Here is a 22,834-nt window from a genome sequence, read left to right as displayed (position 1 = left end):
AAAAAAAGTGTGCTATGATCAAAAGGTCTCCAGATGTACACTGCAAATTATACAAAAAACTTAATTTTATTTATTGTAATCTAATTTAAACACAAAACAAAGCAAAAATAAGACGGTTGTTCCGATCTTGGTCCAAGGTGAAAAGTTAGGGAAAGGTGAATGTCCGTAGCAGCACTTTCTCCACAATTCAACGTCTAATTAGTTATTAGTTGAGCATCTTAAAGAAAAAGTTTGACATATTTTGAATGGTTATTTGCCTTATTGCCAAGATTTAGATAAGAAGAATGATACCACTCCCATGTCTGTACGCTAAATATGAAGCTAAATATGAAGCTAAATATGAAACTAGCTTAGCTTAGCCACTTAGACTTGAAAAAGCTGGCCTGCCCAGTCCAAAGTTCGAAATACTAGCACCCCTTTAACAACCCCTCAAACAAATAAGATACCAGCCCTATCTCCTAAAAATTAGTTCCCATACAACTAAACTGTATTCTCAATTCGTTTGGAAGGAAACATATTGTGTCACGGATTACGCTCATCTTTGACGTATCACAAATACGGCCGCAGCAAGTGACGTAGTTCAACCAGCGACGTACAGAGCGTAGTATATCGGGCCACCATTAATGAAAGTTATGTAGAATAATGACGTTATTGAAAGTTACGTAGTATGATAACGAGTATAACATGCAAAAAGTCTGTTACTGGTGAGCAGGACAAACACCAGACTTTCCCCCAGGAGACCGCTGTTCATGTCAACCATGTGTTTAAAACTGCGACCGTAATCCTGGAGATAATACTTTTCCCTCAAAGCATAATTGAGAATCCAGTTTAGTTAGAGACAGGGTTGAAGACACAACATATTAATTAGTGAGGTGTTGTTATTTTTCAACTTCTGAGATAGCCGAGCTAGCTGTTTCCACCTGATTTCAGTCTGTATGCTAGGCTACGCTAAACGCCTCTTGGCTCCAGCTCCATACTTAACCCACAGACATGAGAGTGGTATCAATCTCCTCGTTTAAAGGCCTTTTTTATAGAGAGCAAGCCACGAATAAACAGCAACAAAATGCAAATGATCCCATTGAAAGTGCTCACATCTACTGCAATGCCCATTTAAGACATCTGCCTGTTATTGTGACAAGATTTTGCAACAAAAAATTTAATTGAAAGTTGATGACATTGAGTTTGAGTATGTCTCAGAGGTGCAAAGCCTTGCATTTGAGAAGAGCCACTCTTATATATGAGCCGTTCCTATCATGGCAAGTAGATGTGACTGCTGTCAAAAGGCTCTATCTATCTGAGCTAACGTTGACCTAGTCTTCAGTCAAATCCACAGAGACCGTGACACTGGCAAACCCACAGCTGTTCTAGTTTTGAATCAAGATAGTTAAACTACTTGCGTTCTCAGGGAAGGCTATATAAGTGCAGTATACGTATAGGCTACGTATGCACAAAAATGTGTTCTTATTTTCTGAATGAGACTTTTTCCAAATGTCAATGATAAGATGACATTGCTGTGTGTAACTTCACTCGATGGGCTGAACCTGCAAAAACAAGAGAAAATGAATCTCGGAGTGAATAAATATATTTTTAAATATTGTGAATTATTCGCCCTAAAAACCTTGCTCTATGTAAAAGGGCTTTTAACTCACAGCAAGAAAGCGAATAAGCGTATTTTCCAAAATGTCAAACCATTCCTTCAAGGCTGAGATCATTTATGATTGTAAGTCATGTGCTGCAATCATCTTAGCTTCAAGACACTTTTGGTTAAACATGGCCCAGATCAGTCTCAGGCATTATTTCACATGACTCACGGATGAGTCAACAAATTATGTAGTGACCTTTTTATGGGCTGATGTGTTTATTTAGAATGGTAGAACACATCATTCCCCACAGTTTAGTGACAAATCATTTCGTACAGTGTGTATAAACAGTACGATTTTAGAAAATGCTGCAGTTCAGTAACAACGTACAATTGAACTTTCATCAAAAGCCAATCAGTGGTTTCTAGAGGGACGGCCCACAGCTGACTCATATTCCCTTTTGTTATTGTGGAGAGCAATTATAACAGCATAGAAAATCTGTTATGATGTTTGGATTGCACATTAGACTACAGAAGCCAAAGCTGAGGACCAGCGACCGGCACAACCCAGACAAACAGACATTCACCAAAGCAATTTCCTTTTGTGAGAAAATAAAACAATTCGCAGCGTGGTGGCAGCTGATGACGGATGATCACTTCACTTCATAAATGTAGACTGAGCTGTGCAATATATTTGGGTCAACATGAATTCCATTTCAATGGGGATATTTTTTGCAGTCAGCTGTATGCCAAATGTATTACTGTGTAAAAGCCTGCTGCCCTGAGCTGCAATGAAGAAGTGCAATGTCCAGATGTGAAGTCCCACTGAGCTACTTGTCACTTCTAATGGGGCGTATTAATGAAGCTCTGCAGGATTTCAACCCCTGCTACTTTTTGTTCATTTCTTTCTGATCCAACACTGCAAGTATCGTCCTCTGTCCTCCACATGTTTAGCGGAAGTACAACATTATACACACACGAACAATCAAAGCTGCCATACATCAGTTAAATACACTCAATGGCTCACTTACTCTTTGCTAGTATAGCTAAGACTTCATTTTACTGCCAGAGCAGCTGAAACCATCAAAGCATTGATTCAGCAAGATGTTAGAGAAGCTCCACAGGGATGTTGGTCCACGCTGACTTGCGGCTGTTATGCAGCACCTGCAGATTTTTCATCCATGTTGTGAACATCTTTTTTGCATCTCATCCCCAAAGGTGGTCTATTTGGTTAATTAAGATCTGGGAACCACTGGAGTCATTTTAAAGAAGAATACACCTTAAGTATGTTGTAACTGTATCGACAGTTTGGGAAATATGCTTATTTGCTTTCTGGTATATAGAGAGTTGATGACAAGATTGATACCACTCACATGTCCATCCATTAAATATAAACTACAGTCAGCAGCCTGTCAGCTTAGCTTAGTATAAAGACGGGAAACAGTTAGCCTGGCTCTGTCCAATGGTTGTAAAATCGGCATACCAGTAACTCTAAAGCTCACTATTTAACATGTTATATCTTGTTTGTTTAATATGTACAAAAAACAAAGATGTGGTCGAACACTCTAGAAGACGTCTAATAAGTGGACCTTAGGTAAATCATTTTTAAATCACACAAGTACTTTTACACTGTATAAAACAGATGCAAAAATGTTGTTTTTGAAAGGCTAAATGCCAACAAATATGGATTGAAGCCGAATGTTTCATTAGATTTTGATACTAAGTAGCAAAAAGTACATCTTTTTTAAATAGTTTTACTGTATATACATACATTTGCATAAATTATCCAGTAATTGAGTCATTATGATTGTATTAAATACATGAGCTAATCTAATTTTGACATCCTCAGAGCAGACAAATCCTGGCCACCCCCTGTGATCTTTGGCGCCCCCCTAAGGGGGGCTCGGACCACAGGTTGGGAACCACTGTTCTAAACCATATAGTGTGTTGACTGTATATACTGATTATAAATGCTGTTTTTTTTTTATTTTTGAGGTTAAGGATATGAGGCAAATGTAGATGACCTCATAGCACAGCTACCCAGACAGCTAATGTTTAACCATCAGGTTTCACTCTGAATCATAGAGCAAAGGCTTCCTACACTCAGTATTTTGCAGCAGTGCTAATACTGAGAGAAGACACACCAATTTCTCCACAGAGCCTCAACAATCAATAATGTAATGCAGCCGAGAGATATTTTGTGTTTTGAGCAAGAGGTTCAACATCGTCTGTAAAGCCTCCCTGAGCACAACTTTCACTTTCTTTTGGATGGAAATGAGAGAAATGTAGGAAATGATGACCTGGAGGGTATCACCGAGGCAGGTGGAGGGGAAGTGAAAACAACTCCTGCAATATGTTCAGGAGCTGGAGTCTCTGAAAGTGGACCTGTTCTTTAATCCACTGCTACATTATTGAATTTGGAGAAAACGTGTGCTTTGTGACAAACGACCTTAACCGGGTTTAAGTGTACGTCTGGAATGTAAAGTACATTTACTCAAGTACAGTAAAGTACTTGTACTTCACATGAGTCTTTTCTTTTCCTTTTTTTTGCCTGCAAATCATACAGGGAGCTTATTAGATATAATGTTTTGTTATAAATTAAACTCTACAATTACAGTTGAAATGATTAGTCGATTAATCAATTATTTCATGTTTCCAGCTTTCTAAATATAATGATTTGCTATGATTAATTATTTCAATTATTTAATCAATTTAGAAAATAATTTTGATCATTCTGTTTGGACAAAACAAATATTGTGAAAGTATCACTTTGGACTAATAATTCTGACGGCATTTTCATCACTATATTTTTGAATTTTTAAAAACCAAACAATCAATCGATTAATGGAGAAAATAATCAGTATATACATCCATAATGAAAATAATCATTAGTTGCAGTCCTACGCAAAATGGTTAAACCTCAACCAACTCCAACAGTAAAATGCTGCTTTTACAAGAAAGCATGGGTAATAATAATCTAATGATATAATATATAATAGTATAACAGTCACAGGGGACATTTGTCTGCATTGAGTACTTTTACTTTGAATACTTTAAGTACATTTTCCTGATAATACTAACATACTTGTTCTAACATTTTCACATAAGTAAGGGATCTGAATACTTCCATGACTGCGTCTGACAAAGACAGCCATGAAGAACTCCATCTGCAAGACAATAGTGCTTAATCACAAGTAATGTTCAGGTGAACACAGGTTTGCTGTTTTATCCGCATGTAGCAGCAGAAAGCAGGATTTGTTGGACAACATATCTTTTTATGTTCTGAACTGCTACTTACATACACATGTGGTCTGCCAATCAGCTCGAGCGACCCTTGCCATTCTCATCTGACCTCTCTTGTTTGTTTGTGGTGCACCAAACTCCCATGAGGACAGCTGTCTCTGCAGATTCTGGATCTGGCACATCTATCGCCAGCAATCATGCTGTGTTCAAAGTCGAGTCATGAGTCTTGCCCATTCAGGTTTAGTCAAACAGTAACAGGATCTCCTCTCGCTATCTGCACGGCTTCTGAGTCACACCTGCATTAGTCACCGTCTGGAGAAGTGTGGCTTTGAGGTGGGAGACATGCCTACAAAACAAGGCAAATGTACATCTTTTATGTAACAGTTATTCCTGTGTATCATTTTCTCTTATTCAGTGCAGAATGCTAATGGTGTTTCTGTGCTAATATTTGTTATATTGTTTCATTCATGCCCTAAAGGCGTCACATATGAACTCCATGTGTCATCTCTCTACATCTCTGTTGTCAATGCAGTCATTAATGCAAAACAAACAGATTAAATAGATATAAATGTGGAAAAACTCCTTGCAGCATTATCAAGAACTGCTCATCGCTCGTTGACTCCAAGGAAGTGAAGAACTGTTCGGTTGTAACGTTAGTATATCTAGCATCCAGCAGCAAAAGTGAACTGCACTGCAGCCAGTAAATGCCCGCTGTGGACGACATGCTCGACTCAGTCCGCAGAGCCCTGACGCCTCGTCCCCGCTGCTGCACAGAGCGCTGGTCGCTTGTTTATTCAATGTTTATTAATGTGGAACATGTCACGGATCCAAATTGTACCAATTGTGCAGGTCCTTGGGTCCCCAGCAATACACCCGCCAAGTGTGAAGTTGATCGAATGAACGGTTTTTGAGATATGCGACGGACACACACACATGCAGACAAATAGAGATTCCTTTATTTATACTTAGATGATGTTGCCACAGCTCCACCTATTGACCTATTTGGCACCGAATTTGCCACGGTCACTCAGACATCATATCTCCACATGTCCACCAAATGTGGTTGCAATAGCACAAAACGTTCAAGAGAGATGACTTCTTTTTTTTGTAGTATAAGCCCTGCCCACAGCATTTGAGCAAACTGTGAAGGCCAGCTATAGCAGAACTGTATTGAACATCAAAAATCCAAAAGAGTATCTTTTCCCGGCTTGGTCCAGAGATGTTCTGTACCAAAGTTGGTGACGATTGCTAAAAATTTGTAGGAGGAGCAGCAAAAAACAATTAAAAATGTCAGAAAAGCTTGACGCAAATGGGTGTGTGCACGAAATTCAACACTGCATGTCTTTAGCCCCAGAGCAATACACCCACAGACTTTAACAGGCTACTCCAAAAAGTATGTGCAACTACAAGCCAAGCACACCTTTCTGAAGGCCTATGAAGCAAGAATACTTCATTATACTTTTCTTAAATATATATCTCAATCAAAAGATTAAGTACAAGTTGGCCTTTTCTGTCTACTCGTCAGTATGAGCCAAGTATGAATGCTATTGTTAAGTATATCTCTTATAAATTCATAAGAAGTAAACTGAAAGTATGCTCTCTTATTTTAAGTATACTAACAGCACACTTGAATAAACTTCATTTTGATAAGGGAAGGGTGAAGACATATGCAAAGGACATACCCACATACACACAGACAGACAAAATAAAAAAAAGGAAAATTGACTGACTTACAGACAGACAGAGATTCCATACTTTACACTTAAATGCCTTTGAACTATCATTTTACCCAACAGGTACATGTTTGGGAAGCTGATCGATGTCAACTGAACTTGAATGTCAAGTGCGGGTCTCTTCAGGTGCACTTGAAGATAGCTGAAAAGCTAAAGTGGAGAAAAGAGGAAAATGGAACAACTGAGTTGGAATCTGATTTATTCATTGTGTCCTTGGAGAGGGAGAGAGAGAGAGAGAGGGTGAAAGACTGCAGTACGCTGCAAAGTGAGGGAGGTAGTGAACCAGAAAGCTTTTTTTTTCTGTGGCGGTAATCAAAGTATCCTCCCCATGACATGTCCTCCTTCAGCCATTTGAGTTTTCTTTCTTTCCTTCTCTCTCTCACACACACATATATAACTAAACTCCCCCTTAGTGACAGAGCCCATGTTAGATCAGATTAGCTCTCACAGCCACAGGCCCGAAGAAGCAGCGAGCTATAGTCAGCTCAGTTCGACACATGCAAGGAGAATGATTAGTTGTCCTCTGGTGGAAGGAAAGTGAGCTCTCCTGCTGCTCCTGTGATTAGGCTAACCGCTCTTTCCTCGTGTCACTTTCTGAATGAAAGGCCTCGTCCTAATTGCTCGTTTTCCTCCTATTCTTTGAGGAGAAACACCGCCACCGTGTCTCCCTCTTTATAGGTGAGTAAACTAATTTCCACAGAATAGTCTCATGAGCATCATGTACTGCAGTGCAGTGCCATCACCACTCCCCCACGTTGTCTTGTTCCTGTTTGAGAGCAGTCCAGGCATAGCAAAGGAAAAAAAACAAACACACACACACAAAAGGAAAGGCAGTGAAGCAAAGGAAGAACAAAAAAAGCAATATCCTTTCATGCTTTGTCAGAAATGGGTTGTTTGGATCATACAGTAGCATTTCATACAGCCCGAGTCTGTTCCACAGGACTGGTGCAGTGAATAAATCCTGAATCATAGTGTCGGCATCCAAACAAAAATGAAAGAAAAAAAATGGTCTTTTGCCATGTTTGTTGGATTTGTTATTTGAGCGGTGGCAGGCTAGATCTCTGGAAGGAAGAAGGAATTCATTTTTACCACACAATGCAGACCCAGGGACCAGGAAAATGACACAGACTGTCTGGGCAATCTATTGAGCATTGTGCCGATTTACTGTGAGAATTTGCACTGTGGGAATAAGCAGGGTTTAAATGATTAGCTGTCCCCCTTTTGCTGTATTTACTTAAGTAAATCCTGATGAAAATGTCTTCCCTAAAATATAGTTTTTAAAGCTTACAACTTGGAAGCGACACAGCATCCGTGTGCAGCATGTTTTGTAAGCAGTTGGTGGTTATAATAATACATTATTGATTGTGTCACGTCGTATAGAGAGAGAGAGAGATCACATGGCAGATGAAGCTGTCAATGGAGCCTTCAATCAGTGGATGCAAGGCAGGGGAGCGAGAGTGAAGCAGATGGTGCTTACTATTGATCCAAAACATGCACACACACTTCCACTGACTAACAGCTCAATATTGGACCTATTACAGGGGAAAAACTCCTCTCTTTGTGTGTTTGTCTGCAGGGGGCTACTGATACTTCGCCATATACCGGAGTCAAATATGCTGCGTGTTTAACCTGCAGCCTCCCGCAGGCCATAAAACCATGCACAGTGTTTTCATTCAGTGTTGTGAAAGGACACCAACACAGACACACAAACCTTTCTGTACATTTTATTTACAAAATGTATTAAAATTCTCTGTACAGCGCCTCACTAATGAGGTTCAGCAAAATTATGCATGCATCTCTTGCTCTTTTGTACCCACTACTATGCCTGGCGTTTTTTTTTTTTGTTGTTGCAGAAGGTGAGGCGTATACAAAAAAGAAAAAAAAAACTGATTTACAAAAGAATAACCAGGGCTGGACGTCAACCTAAGGTCGATTTGTGAGTAGCAGAGCTCGTCAAGCATCACTGAATTCACATGCAAATTTCTTAGAAAAAAAGAACCAAAATCATGTAATATAAATAATTCTCATTTATATGAATGTACACATCTTTCTCAACTTTATTTTTCTTCACATTATCAGTTTCTTTTGTTTTTTATATATAAAACTATCTGCCCATAGTTTCAGGTGATTAGATAACTATCGTCCTAAATCCTATGGAATCACAGTCTTTTTGAAAGAAAGGAAAATCATTACAGCAATATGGAAATGTGCTAAGCTTCAGGGCTCTCCCTGGTATAACCTTGTATAAATCTATTTTTTCCGTTGTATATTTTTCATTTTCATTTACTAAGTGAAGTCACCAAACACTGTAATGCTCATTTAAAGGAAATCAAATTAAAAGCAAACCACAGCTCGTTGTAAAATGTGCAATTGTTAAAAGAAAATGGTAAGGTAATCCAAAATACTACAGTTTAAAAGCCATTACTGTTATCCTTTAATTGGATTGCAGTTAATCTACAATTGAATTACCCTTTCTGTTTGGTTTTACTTTCATGTACAGGAGACTTCAGGGAAAGACTGTTTGGAGCGACGAACCTCGTCGAGTTGGTGCTCCTTTGATATTTTACAAACTGTAGATCACAAACAGATTTTTTTTTTTTACTCAAGCATGAATACTTTGCTTTAAACACTCTTTTGTCATACAAAACACACTCTTGGCAGTATTGGAAGTGCGAATTATGACCTGGTTCTGTAGTGCGTGAAAGCCGAACCAGATCATCTTCTCATCTTCGTGAGTCCCATCAAACGTTCAGAAGACAGTGGCAGCAGCACCAGAGTTTAGAGTACAAACAACACACTTGTAATTGTTTTGGGCTGAATGGCATCTCGCTCCAATAAGATCAATCTGTCTTTTTAAAACAAGTACAGGGTCACTATAAGTGACTTACAACAGTATAAAAGCTATTGTCTAATAACCAGTGTCTTACAGTGCACTGAGTAGATCTAATAAAATCATTTGAACACATATAACCAGTGAAAATCTGGCAGCAGAAGGATGAAGAGTAATCGGATCATATTGATTACAAGAAACCAATTAGACACTTGTCATATAAGATTCGTCGTCTTTCCGGCACTTCAAAGTGTGCTTAGGGTTGCAAAGGATGGCTTTAGTTCTCTCATTCATTGTAACATGTCAAATGTATTATATCTATATATATATCTATATATTTCAATCACTGCACCATTCTTCTGTTTTGTATGAGTTTCAAGCAAAAAGCAATATCATTGTGAATGAGTTGCATTGATTGGACTCGGAGTTCCATAAGGCACTGAGAGGAGGGAACCGCATCGGCTCTTCCCGTGACCAGTCCAGTCGTGTCGTCATTGCAGATTATCGTGCCGTGTTCCGCCCGAGAGGATTTGGCTCGGAGCTCAATCCCCGCGATCCTGTCCTTTCCTAGATGTTCAGTCACAGTTGTAAGGGACAGTGGAAATGTTTCCTAAACCTGTCGACATACAGAGCAGAAGCAAAGAAGGGAAGAGTTGAGGTATATAATGACTGGCAGAGAAAAAAAAAACTAACATCTGCATAATTATGACTCATGTTGGGTGAAAATATGGGCTGTGAACTGAAAATGTCAAGATTGAACTTAAAAATGCAAGCTATTTTTAAAACTATTGCCTATATATTTTTTAAAGCCCCTGAAAACCTGGTTTCAATACTTATGTTTTTCTCAATAACAGCAAATATTTGTGACTAAATAAGCAACAATTGAATACAAAGTTCAGAAAATTAATCCTTAATGGTGCTAAATTCCAAATTCAGAGCATATCTACGATTGAGGAATTGTCTCCACAAGGCTCTCAACATGGTGACGGCTGAGCCAGCGGCTAGCAGCTAACAGCGCTAACAGTGCAAACAACGGCAACAGTGCAACCGAAGTGTGGGCGCTACGCTTCTGCGACAACGCCGTGGGTCGGGACAGTGTTATCATCTGTAACCGCCGTATAAGCGCAGTGCAGAGTGGTGGTGATTAGCGAGCCAGTGGCGCACGCACACTAATGCTGCGTTCCATTTGAACTGGGAAGTTGGAATTTCTGAGTTCCCAGTCAGAAATTTCAACTGGAACGCCCCCTGAAGTCAGATTTCCAACTCAGAAAGTCGGAAGAACCTCACCAACCCTGATCTCAAAATCATAGATGGCTGCTCTGCGCATCAACATTAAAAAAGCTGTAGTAATATACTGTTATTTAGCATTTCTGTCTTATTTGTGTCTCATTAAATCAGTCGTACACATAGTACTGTCCAACTTATCCATGGACGTGTTGCTACGGTGTTCGAATGCGGAGTAATGTGTTGTTATCAACTGTTAATGCTAACAATGGCTAAAAAGAATTTCCGACTTGTTGTACTGGAATGCGGTCAACTCGGGTATAACATCATTCCCAGCTCCGACTTCTGATTTCCGAGGTAAATGGACAAAGCATAACATGCACACGACTGGCCAGGACTGATAAAGCACAGAGAAGCTCGGATTACAACACACACAGAGGGAGAGACTTCATTCTCTGCTCAGGTAGACATTACTCCTCTATATCTTTACATAGCAAATAGTTGTTTGCTGCTATATTAATGCTCTGAATTTCAAATGAAGCTCCTTTAATTATTATTTATTACAAGCGTTTAACACTGAAAAACTCAGGTTATCTGCTTCATCAGAGCTGTGCTGGTGTGGTTTGATCAGATTTGATTGACAGCAGCGGCAACATAAGCAAACAACCCACCAGCTGTCATCAGATTTTGTCTATCTGACGTACGTGAGCCCTGCCCACTCGAAACCAGTGAGAAGAGTACAGACAAAACGCATAAATACAGAAGGCTCTCATGTAAATAATGTTAATATGTTTTCAGGGCCTTTAAATGACGCTGCTCTGTCGTACAGCTGTACTTCTGTAAAGAGACATGTCACACTTGGTGTTTAATGAGGAGCAACAGAACACATATGCGATCAATCCAATCAAATACAAAACTAACAATTTATTTAACAGTGATCGAGGTCCCCTTTGTTTAGTTCAATGCTGTAAGAACTGCTGTATAGAGACATTTTTTTAATTCCCCATTTACCTCTAGTGGTATTAAAGTGCAAGTGAGCATTCAGTGGAACTGGATTCAATTTCCCCTCAGCATCATGGAGCATTTAAGCCTTTTTTTTTAATCTCTTACCGCTCTCCTTAATGTTTTCAGCTGTTTTAATCTAAAAAAAACGACTGCACACTACCTGCCCAGCAAGAAATGACAGATAAAATGAGCGACTAGCTGGTGAACACAGTTGTGCATTTAGCAGCTAAAGAGTGAGATATTTCCCTCAGGAGTTGATGGACACCGAAACAGACTGAATATTGGAGTTATACTATTACTATCCTAATGCTATTTTCACACTACAAGCGACAAAACAACAGGCTGCAAGTAGTTTCCAATGGAAGCCAGTGACACAAAGCTACAAACTGACGCGACACTGGTCGCTGGCTGACAGGCGTGACACGCTACAACTGCTTTTTTCAGTGCTCCAATGATGCGGTGAAGCGTCAATCAATCATATGCTTTTGTTCTACGTCAACAAACACTTGAGCAACTCTTCAACGGCGACGTAGCAACAATGTAGCTGGCCGTTTTGTTGCTTTTGTCGCTCGTAGTGTGAACATAGCTTAATGCTGCCTGTGTCTGGTGTGTTTGCCAACACCTTCACCATATCAACTGTATAACATGATAATATATAAATGTTATGTTTGAGGCTTGTTACGCTGCCCCCAAGTGGCCACAAAATAATCAATCAATACTGCCTTAAATGTCATTTTTGGCTGGAGGGCAGAGGGCCAGCCCTATAAACACAAAAGTTTGACTGACTGACTGACTGACTGAGTGATGAAATTACACAATTGGTCGGCCGAGTGCTGGAGTTTCCTCATTGGCGGAGAACAGTCCGCTGTGAGGACTGAGCCTTTCCAGCGCAATACATCTGGCTCAAGAAACTTGGACCAAGCTGTCAAACTAGGCGATCTAGTTCTAAAATGAAAGGAGATTCAGCAGTGGCATGGCCTATTTCTCACTTAAAATGTTTTCAGAAGTAGATTAGATTGTTCAGACGGAATAATTATAAGAAGAAATAAATAAGTTTACAAGCAGGTGTGTGTCTGGTAACTTGCTAAGTTTGTGTGCTGTAACCTTCATGGTAGCCTGAGGCGCTGTCCACGCAGCTATACGTTACAAGGCGGCATAAACAACGTCTCACAGTTTTGTATCTGAGTGGGCATGTGTGTTCTGTTGTGCCCTACATGACAACCATAAACAAGTTCACAAGCAGTCAGCCACACAGCAACACACACAAATGAATTATTCACTCTCGCTGGTATGACAGGAAGCTAAATGATTCATCATCCACACAGTGCCCGGAGGGACAGTGCGGACAGTGAGCGGAGGCGACGTACCTCTAGATCTTAACGCTCTCGGTTCCGTACACGTTGTAGCCTTCTCTGTATGTGGCAAAGTTCTGGGTGTTGGTCGGGGGAGCCGGCTTAAAATTCTGGGCATTCTTGGCCAATTTCAGCCGTTTGGTTTCTTGCCGTGACTTATAACAGAACTCTATCAGAGCCACCATCATGGCCAGCCCCAGCCCTCCGACCAGAATATAGAAGACACCAGCCACATTGCTTAGGCTGAGAGCACTTGTCTTGTCCTGGGGGAAAGTGAATAACACAGTTAAGAGTTTTGCAAGGGCAGCAGAACAAAAAAACACAGCCTGCATCCTTCAAACTGAGCCTCACATAGCCTTGACTTAAACTGCTCTAGCACATCATCATACTCTATCTTACTTGTATGGCAGATTATGGACACTAACGGCTACAAGCAAACCAAAAAATTGAAGATGTAATGAGGTGCTACGGCTAGAATTTCGAGTGAACTGATTTTCCTATGGTTGTCACAAAGTTGTACTTCAGACTGCCATAGTCAAACCATTCTCCGCTGAGGAGAAAGAAGCCAACTCTTATTAGCACTCTATCTATCTGCTGGTGAATGTAGAGCTCTCCCTTCCCTACACTACTTGGATGTAATATGGCTTCTGCTCTTGACCATGTAAGGAAGGTGGTCAGTATCGCATAGGTCGACAGCTCTGAAAATCCCTATCTTTTTTTTTTTTTTTTTTTTTAATCCTCTTGGCGACATGTACGTATAACTCTCTTGGCAACATTGTCATACAGTACAGTCATAATAGATGAATGATAGCTTTGTTAAAGTTTAAAAAAAACACTAAAAATCAAACCATTTTGCTGCTGCTTACCTACCAAACATATTCATTAAAAATTTGTTCATTAGAGTTTTACTATTTGCAGTTTAACCCTATGAGCGTGGGAGTATCATAAAGCTATCTAGCAACCCCTAACCTATAATCTTTGACTGTATCTCAGAGGGTTAAAATAGTGGGTTTATTACATTCCCCAACTTCTTGTGATGCGCAAACAGAGCCTCTAACCTCAACTCCGAGCAGCCACAAGATGAAGACGCCCTACGGCGCTCTCGACGCTTTAGAGGAGTTGAATTTGTGTAACTCATCACAATAAGAGGCTTTGCTTGTTCATCACACCACAGGAGGCCAAAGAATCTAATAGACACATCTCGGTGCAAACTAGTAACAACGCAAATAAATCAAATTTTCATTAACAGTTTGGTAAATAGGAACAGCAGCATAATGGTCAAAGTATCATGAATGTCAAGAGTGAAAATGAGCAAAAAATAGCATTTATCAACAACTGTTAACTGCTGTGATTCAATTGCACTAGTGTTTCTAAAAGGCAACTTCCCCGCATTATTATCATTACAGTTCTCACAAAAATGAGTTTCTACATTTTATATTGCAGCAAAAAATGTCTCATTTCTATTGCAATAAAAGAAAAAAATGAATTTGGGGAAGCAGTGCCTTGTGTTGAAAGCCACGCATAAACTGTGTTACAGTTTGTGGCAGAAAAGCTAAAAAAAAAAAAAAAATTATGTGTAGCAAATAAACAAAATGTACACTATAGATGTCAGAGAAGTCTTGTCTTGCATATGAACAGTACGTCAAAATGCAATTTTGGAATCAGTACAAAAGACCTGCAGCGACTGACCTTACTTCCAGAGTCCTTGGTTCCACATTCACCCTTATCGTACCACCATTTGTTTTTCAGCTTGTCTAAGATGCCTTGTTCACTGAGTTTCAATACTGCAAGGTTTACAGGAGTTCTTCACGTGGGAAATAACATAAATAACATTATATTATGTTATTTTATGTTATTCAACTTTTAAACTACTACATACTTTACAAAGCGATAAGGCAGGGCTCCTGGCTATGTCAACATCACAGAGAGCAGGCATTCTAACTATTACCTTCATAACCCCTAGTCTAAAGCCAGGTCCTGCCCGTATCGCTTTGAGTAATCGGCAGACGCTGTTAACGGGGCGACGAGCAGGTACCGGAAGTACAATCTGCAAGTCTGTGAGTATCCAAAAAGCACCGGGGTACATTGTTTTAGGGGGGTGGGTAGCGGATCACAGGGGCTTTCTGAACAGCGTTTAACAAGTTCAGTCCTACAGGAGCTTTGTGTTAACAAACAGAAAAATCTAAGCGATGGACACTACCTTTTCTACTTCCACAATATCTGCTTAAGCACGACAACAATCAACTCTGGAGGTATTACAACCAATTTCACATCCAAACAGCTATCCCCAAAAGTGAAAGCTTAATTAATTCTTACGTGTTCTATCCCGACACATCGCTAAGAAAAACCTTATCTCCCAATTACGCCAGATTAGTGTCAGATGAGTGTGTCCCGACCAAACTGAGCACAGAGCTGCAGGACTAAGCTCAAAAATATCACTGGAATAACTCCTTTCATATTTGCCTGTAGCTGCAAAATCTAACGTCTGACGCAGCTGTTCGATATCTATAGACGTCAAACTACTGTATGTAATCATAAAATGATCATAATGTTCGATTGCACTAAATTACTTTAGGAAAAAAAACAATAAAAATCATATTTTGTAGTCATAATGTGTCAGTGAATCATTTGTGGTTCATGTCAGTCGTTGTGTAAAAGTGAAAAGCAAAAGAAAATATAAAATAGCGCATCGATAAATGAGTGACTTCTCCCTGGGAGAGCTGTCCCCCGAGGGGACTCATGCAATGCATAATGCACTGAGAGAAGATTACACCACTGTATATCCCTCATAGCCAATCTGGAGAAACGGACTGTGAAGACCAGACCATTGTCTTGGCTCGGAGAGACATTGATTAACAATGCAATTACCCCGCAACATGCTCTGTGTCTGAAACTCAATCTAGGCCGCACTGTGTTGTGCCTGAGGGCGAGAAAGAGGAGCTGTGTTAACTGTGTGTGAGAGGGCGTGCATGCCGCTGTGTGCATGATTATGCGCATCTCCTGATGTCTCTTGGACCACGGAGCTGCGAGTGGGACGGGGCCAAGCGGTGCACCGTTTGGAGCGGAGGCGCTCCAGGCCGCTTTATTCCACCTAATCGGGCCTTTCCACTGAGTCCTGGGGAGCCGAAACAAGCCAGGAAACAGACAGTACATACCTGTGCATGGTAAAAGATCGATGGCGGCACAAGAGACAGATGCTTTCAAATGGCTCCTAAGCTCAGTGACTACAGAACACAGCAATGTTAGCAATGCAAACACTGAAAAAAGTGACATAAAAAAAAAAATCCCTATCAGAAATGAGTTCGATATTATGTGATCTATCATGCAGCCTCTCATGGTGATGCTATTTTAAAAATGACTGGCTACAGCTTAACTGGTCATCGTGGTCTGTGTGACAAATGACATTAAGAGTGTAATGACACAATCTGCAGTCCGTGGGACCTTGCAGCTCGTCTGTAATCTAACCAATTACCTGATCCATATCATCACATTTGTGCCGACAGCATCATCCGTCACTAAATTGACCCGTATTGTAAAGAATATAATGCTACCGCCTTATATGTAATCTGGCGAAAATAGCACAATCCTTCATGGCACATAATCTAAGTGACATCATACTAAAGGTGTCATGGCTGAGCGGGGGTTTCACTCTTTGCACCATTAGCTTCCACAATGGAGACAAAGGAAAAAAATCATTCATCATTTAACCACAGAAGAAGAGGGAAGATGGTCAAAGGGGTCACAGCTGTGTTATTAATTAATGAGTTTGGGTGGGTGTAGGAGCTGCATGTAGTGGAATCACACCACAGGTGGGTTATCAGATGACTCATTAAGAAGAAATCTTTTGTTTAATTAGAATTCTCACGTTTGCCTGCAATGCTTAGTCCCCTCAAGACGCCGCTGTTCCCCTTGCTTTCCTGTCGGGCCTCATCCTGAGCTGCCATTTTGAGGTTTTTAGAGCTCATGGATGGGTTGTGGGCCAGTGTCATGGATGTGAAGCAGCTGTGCGGTGAAGTACTGCAAAGCTATGTATTTTAGAGGATTAGCAAAGTTCACCTTCAGGAGGGAAGGCTGGAGGTAACGCCCTTTTTTCGATGTCAAATATTCTATCACTCTTCTTGTATCACATGCGTGTGACGTCATCAACTGTCAAAGCTCCCTAGACAAACTCCCTAATATCTGCGACTAGGTGATCTGCCCTACACATGTGTAAGGGTGAATAAATCAAGCTCAGCCTTTCACAACTGCAGGGCAACCACATTCACCTCTCCTAATTCTTATTTTGTGAACATTACAGTCTCAATAACCACAAGTTATTTTTCTGTCGGATAAGCAAAGGCTCCTTAGTTTGATCTGAGCTGTTAAAGCGTCTGGTCAGACTAGTGGTGAATTTGGTAATCTGCCGTGGGAGCAGCAGCAGTTTGGTCGGTTGGTTGGTTGGTTGGTGGGGGCGGACAGTTGCTTTGGTTCTGGTTGGGTTGTCGTAACAGCCTTGCCGATTACTCTGCACTATAGTACCCGATTGTGGTGACATCGAGGCTGACCTTGGAGTCACCTCCCCCGCTGCCGCACTCTCCCTTGTCGTACCACCATTTGTTTTTCAATTTGTCCAAGAGGCCTTGCTCATTCAGTTTTAAAACTGCCAGGTTAACAGCATTTCTTGAAACGATAAAACATAACTTGTAAGAAAATGCACAGGTCCGTGAGAAATCTAATGCAAGGTAATAATTGTACTAAGCATCATAATGATAATGGTAGTGATACTACCACTGTCAAAAAGCAGGGGGGCTTATGCACAGAATCTGTTAATCAGAATGGTCTAGGAAAGGACAAATTGTTTAAGAAATTTCAGGAATGTGGAGAGATAAGATCATATAAAAAGGTAAAGACAGTGTTAAATCTTGGAAAAGGTGGCATGAAGGGTTACGTAGTTTAGAACTGAAGTGTGCGGGATGGGGACACTTGTCATTGAGAAGAAAAGTAACAACAACAAACATCATGCAATTAACATTCGTCACAAGTGACAGCGCAGCTTTTAAAGGCTAAATTGAAAAACCATTGAACTGTTAAATTAAAAGTGACAACACAACAGTCAGGTAGGACAGCACACGGGACAGAAGGAGGGATCGAAAGGAGAGAGAGAAGCAAGTGAGAGAGACATAAATATGAAGTGATTGTTAGCTTTAGCCTTATCATTTGGATTTGAGAAATTAGCAGCTCTTATCAACATATATAAAATATGAAATATAAACATTTCTTATCATTTAACCTTTGTATCCAAGTGCATTGAAAAGGCATACTACCGTTACCTCTGTGTCCATAAAAAAACAAGGAGAGGAAGAGAAGAGAATGACAACAGGGGGACATCAGGGTAGGTGGAATACTATAACAACATGGAGGATATTGTTATATTATTCCACCCACCTTAATGCTGAGCCTTTGGGCGTCGCCACACCGTATCCTTTCGAGTCGAGGTTGCCGCCCACTTTCATGGTGTCGCAGGGCTTCCGCTGCTCGATGTACTCGTTCATGGTGGACTCGAGGAGAAAGGCGAACTTGCCTTTTGACTTTCGTACCCGGGCTACGCCATCGGGCGTGGTCTTAACAAACACTGAGGGCTCAGCGGATTTCATGTATGACCACATCTTCTCATACACTGCTATTTTGGATCGCTGTGCGGAGGAGAAAAAAAGGAGAAGTAGTTTAGAAAAATAGCCCAAGAATCATAGGCATTTAATGGATTTTGTAGGATTTTTGTGCTTAATGATCCATTCATTTAAAACTGGTATCATGAAGTATTTATAGACATCTTGGAAAAAGCGGCAGTGTGATATCTTTAAATACTTCCGGAAAATATAGCTGGTGGACTTTTGCAAGATCATGAAGTACAAAAATTTATAAAACCCATTTCTCTTCATCAGCATAGATGTACTCTTCAAATGTTATGTTGCAGCTGGAGGCTCAGATTCACCGAGCGAATGAGGACCACTCATCACCTGTACAGTACATAATGTCATGCAAATTGGGTTTTAGCAGAAATACTGGCATTTGTGGATTTGGTGGTGCAAGAAATATCTTCAATAATTAAACGTTTGTGTCAGTGGAGTGTGGATAATGATAATTTAGATGGAAACTTGCAAAAGTTTTGGGATTTCTCTTGGTGAATTTGAGCCTTGCTCTATAGTCTTAATTTAACTTGTAGAACTTATTACAGTCATTCGTTTCAACAACACCGTCCTCAATGTAACATCTCAACTGTGACTCAGAGGCAACGCGCATGAGAAGTGAACAAGAAAGCGGGTTACACAGACACAAGGCAACCCATCACAAAGTGACACAGATGAGCCTTTTTCCCATGCAGCGCCTGGGGTCAGGCTTAGCGAGCCTGTAAAATCTGTGGGAGTTGAGCGCTATCTATAATAAGCATCAATTAAATTATTCAATGCCGCTGGATTTATTTTGGCATAGGCATTTCACACTTTGAACAGATCCCGGTCCAAGCGGCGATGAGCCAGTTCCCGAGTGGCACTGTGTGTACCGCAGACTGGATCTCACATGAAAAATATACTTTCTTTTAGTAAAGGCCAGAGAGAGACGAAGGGGGTTGGATGGTTTTCAAGAACTGGCTGAATCAAAAGGTCTACTGTCAACCAAAGGGTTTGTGTATGGAATATGGACAAGCTGTTGATACACCAGCATCTGCCAGAGATACTGCCCTGCAGTGTTGTTTGACATCAGTTTAGTGATACTAAAATGTGAAATGATTAGTCAATGAATTCATTGCTTGATGAAAGAAAAATAATCAGCAGCAGTCTACAGCCACACTAGCATCAGCATGCTAACATGCTCACAAGGGTAATGCTAACATGTGGATGTTTAACAAGTGTAATGTATCGTTCATTATCTTAGAATGACATTAGATTTGCAGGTAATTGTTCATAAATCAAAGTACTTGACAAAACTGGAATTACTGCCACGCGGTTGTACGTCTTCACCAACCAGTGAAGTAGCAGTTTACATCCATATCTGTCCAAAATGTCATCACTTCATCATTTTATCCTGTTTTGTCCTGACATTTGTGTGAAATTGTCCTAATTAGCATATGAATTTTTGACTTATCGCCAAAAATGTGTTTTGTGAGGTCACAATGACCTTGACCTTGACAGTTTGCGTCCGTCGGCCTAGTTTTTTCAGTGTGTCCCGCACCGTCTGCTCTGGTCTGCCCGTGTCTGATTTTTTTCGGCCGATTCAGCATGTTGAATCGGCGGCGGCGCCCGGTGAGAGAAATCACTCTGATTGGCTGTTCAGCTTAAACAAATCAGTGCATTAGAAGAGAAACGGACGTGAGGAAAGCAAGACAACGAGTAAAGTCAAGAGGAAAAACCCAGAAGGTTCTTTTCAGTGTTCATCTTCATCTCATCTGATCATTCCAATACACGGATATTTTCACAACGACATAGCCATCCAGAATGAAACTAAGTGATGAGTGAGAGTGGTGTGAAAATGGTCGGCAAATGCCGCTTCATTACATATACGTATCATAACAATGACTTGTATATCTGCAGTCCTCTGTCTTCTGGTTTCCCTATTTGAATGACGAATACCTACTACCACTACATGCTGGTGTGGAAAGTTATTTCATCTACGTACGTATGTGGTAGTTGGCTGTCGGCTGTAGTCTATGCGGTGTATCCGAGTGCAACTTTTTGGCCAAGACAAAGGCGACGTGAGGCAACTCCACTGGTAGCTTTCATCGCCACTAATTCTTTGATGTCGGCTTGGTGTGTCTGGGCCTTTTGACCACCAAATTCTAATCAGTTCATCCTTGAGTCCAAGTGGACGTTTGTGCCAAATTTGAAGAAATTCCCTCCAGGTGTTCCTGAGATAATGTGTTCACGAGACTGGTATGGACAGATGGGTGGAAGGACAACCCAAAAAAACAGCCGACCACGGCTGCCGCTGACGCGGATGCATAATCTGCCTTGATGATGCCGCTTTTAAGTAACGCCACTGGCGTTTTTAGCTAGCTAGCATGGCTAAACATGCCATGTTTCTGCTGTTTCTTTGACAAAATAAGCAGCTTGAAAATGTCAACTTGGCCTCTGGAAGATTGTAATGGTAATTTCTCACTAGCGTGATCTGACACTTTATAAATGTGCTTAAAGGAAAAAAAAATCCACAAGATATTCAATAATGTCAATAATTGTTAGTTGTAACAATTAACAGGTCATTCAGTCAACTAGGTATGCTAGAAAAACAGTAAAGATCATGTAATGTAAAGCTCTATTATTGAAAGTTGCAGATGAAGTACAGTTAGATAACTACACATAGATACTGTCCAACCATACCGATCAGTACACACTCATCATTGTCCTCAACTGGTAAAAGCCCCCCTTAACAAGAGCATATCCATCTCTAATGCATTTCTATTAATAAACAAAAGCATTAACCTTGACCTAACCAAAGTGCTTTACTGGCTTTATGTAATCGTATACAATTTGTTTGTAGGCATCTGTCAGAGAGCATCAAGCCAAGGGTGAGGATGAAATGAGACAGCAGCATAACACAAATTAAAAAGCCTGCATGATGAATGTCCTCTGCTCGGATGAAAAAGCCTTGAAGTTGGGGTGATGGCCGTTCCATTTTAATGCAACGGGCGGAGAGCTAGATGTGATGTTTTTGTTGACAATCTTGTTAAATGTGTTCTATTTGCATGTGTCAGACATCATGGAAAGGACGCTAAGTTTAGAGGGCAATTTCCCCAAAGACTCTGGCTCATCTGCTCTGCAGCGGGAAAGCTCCAGACGCCTCCTCAAATGAAGAGAAAAGAATGGATCTGGGCATTGATTACTGACGACAGAGTGTGCTGCCTCAGTGCTTTATGAAGTCAATTCATCAATATCAGAGCGGGGACGGAGTGCAACCAAAACCGAAATAGGCGGATTCCACTTCAACTAAAGTCACCGGAGAGACGCTTAAAGCAGACTCTGATAGAGAGAGGGAGAAAACAAGATGAGAAAGCCCAGCAGGGAAAGACAGATATTTGATTATTGACTGCTGGTTAACAAACACACACACATACAGTACACACACGTGAACATAACGCATTGAAACTCTCATCTCCTTTTTGTAATCATTCACACGTCGGTCCACGGTGGTCATTTAAAATTCAATTAGGGAATAATGATTGAAAAAGTCCATCATCGATGAACAGACGTTTCGTTGAGCAATTATAGAGTGCCATAAATACAGCTTTATACATGTGGCTCTCCTTCACACTATATAATGGCCCTGTTAGAGCATACTGCTGTATTCTAAATGAGCTCCGAGACAATTAACAGGGAGTGGTTACATTAAATAGCTATTGTATGAAGCAAAAAGAAAAACAAGTCTATGTTGGGTAACTTGCAAACGACGTAATCCGCCTCCTCTAAATGTCTCCAGATCACACTAAAGCAATCATAATGTTGCTCCGTTCGTAATGAAGTACCTAAATAGTCGATCTCAGCCAACCCTCCTACCTAGGCGACACAGTTACATCATCTGTGTAGGCGTTCCTCCTGCAAATCTGTCTGAAGCACTGAGTTTCCTGCTGTCTCACTATAGTCAGGACTTCTCTTTAGCAAGACGAGGTTAGAGGGACGCCAGAGGAAAACAGGTGGATGCTTATCAGGCACTCTAATGCATGAACATGCTAGTGAAGGTCTCCTTAGAGCAGGGGTCAGCAATTAGCTGCAAGCATTGGTCAGTTATTTCTAGCAATCTTTCAATGGGGGCCCAACATAGTTTTTTAAAGGAACGGTGGAAACCTTTAATATTTTTGTTATATTTTTTTTCTTAAACCTACAATAACTGATTCCTTGGCCAA

General features: G+C 40.6%; 1 protein-coding gene across 5 annotated transcripts in view; it reads right to left on the bottom strand.

Moving 5' to 3' along the window:
• Window positions 1–8,265: 8,265 nt before the first annotated feature.
• Window positions 8,266–22,834, bottom strand: part of gria3b (glutamate receptor, ionotropic, AMPA 3b) — a 98,293-nt gene continuing 83,724 nt past the window's right edge. Inside the window, exons 13-16 of one of the 5 annotated variants that reach the window (XM_037779989.1) lie at window positions 18,391–18,638; window positions 17,511–17,625; window positions 12,982–13,229; window positions 8,266–10,001 (exon numbers count right to left, since the gene is read on the bottom strand). In XM_037779989.1, the coding sequence (XP_037635917.1) occupies window positions 12,984–13,229; window positions 17,511–17,625; window positions 18,391–18,638 (609 nt within the window). In that variant the 3' untranslated portion in view covers window positions 8,266–10,001; window positions 12,982–12,983. Of the gene's footprint in view, window positions 10,002–12,981; window positions 13,230–13,644; window positions 14,771–17,510; window positions 17,626–18,390; window positions 18,639–22,834 lie in introns of those variants that run through there. The other 4 variants (XM_037779988.1, XR_005208159.1, XM_037779991.1 and 1 more) reach the window with 4 other exon arrangements.

The sequence above is a fragment of the Sebastes umbrosus genome, chromosome 9 (assembly GCF_015220745.1).
Source record: "Sebastes umbrosus isolate fSebUmb1 chromosome 9, fSebUmb1.pri, whole genome shotgun sequence".
Taxonomy (NCBI): domain Eukaryota; kingdom Metazoa; phylum Chordata; class Actinopteri; order Perciformes; family Sebastidae; genus Sebastes; species Sebastes umbrosus.
This window is presented reverse-complemented; position numbering and strand designations above follow the sequence as displayed.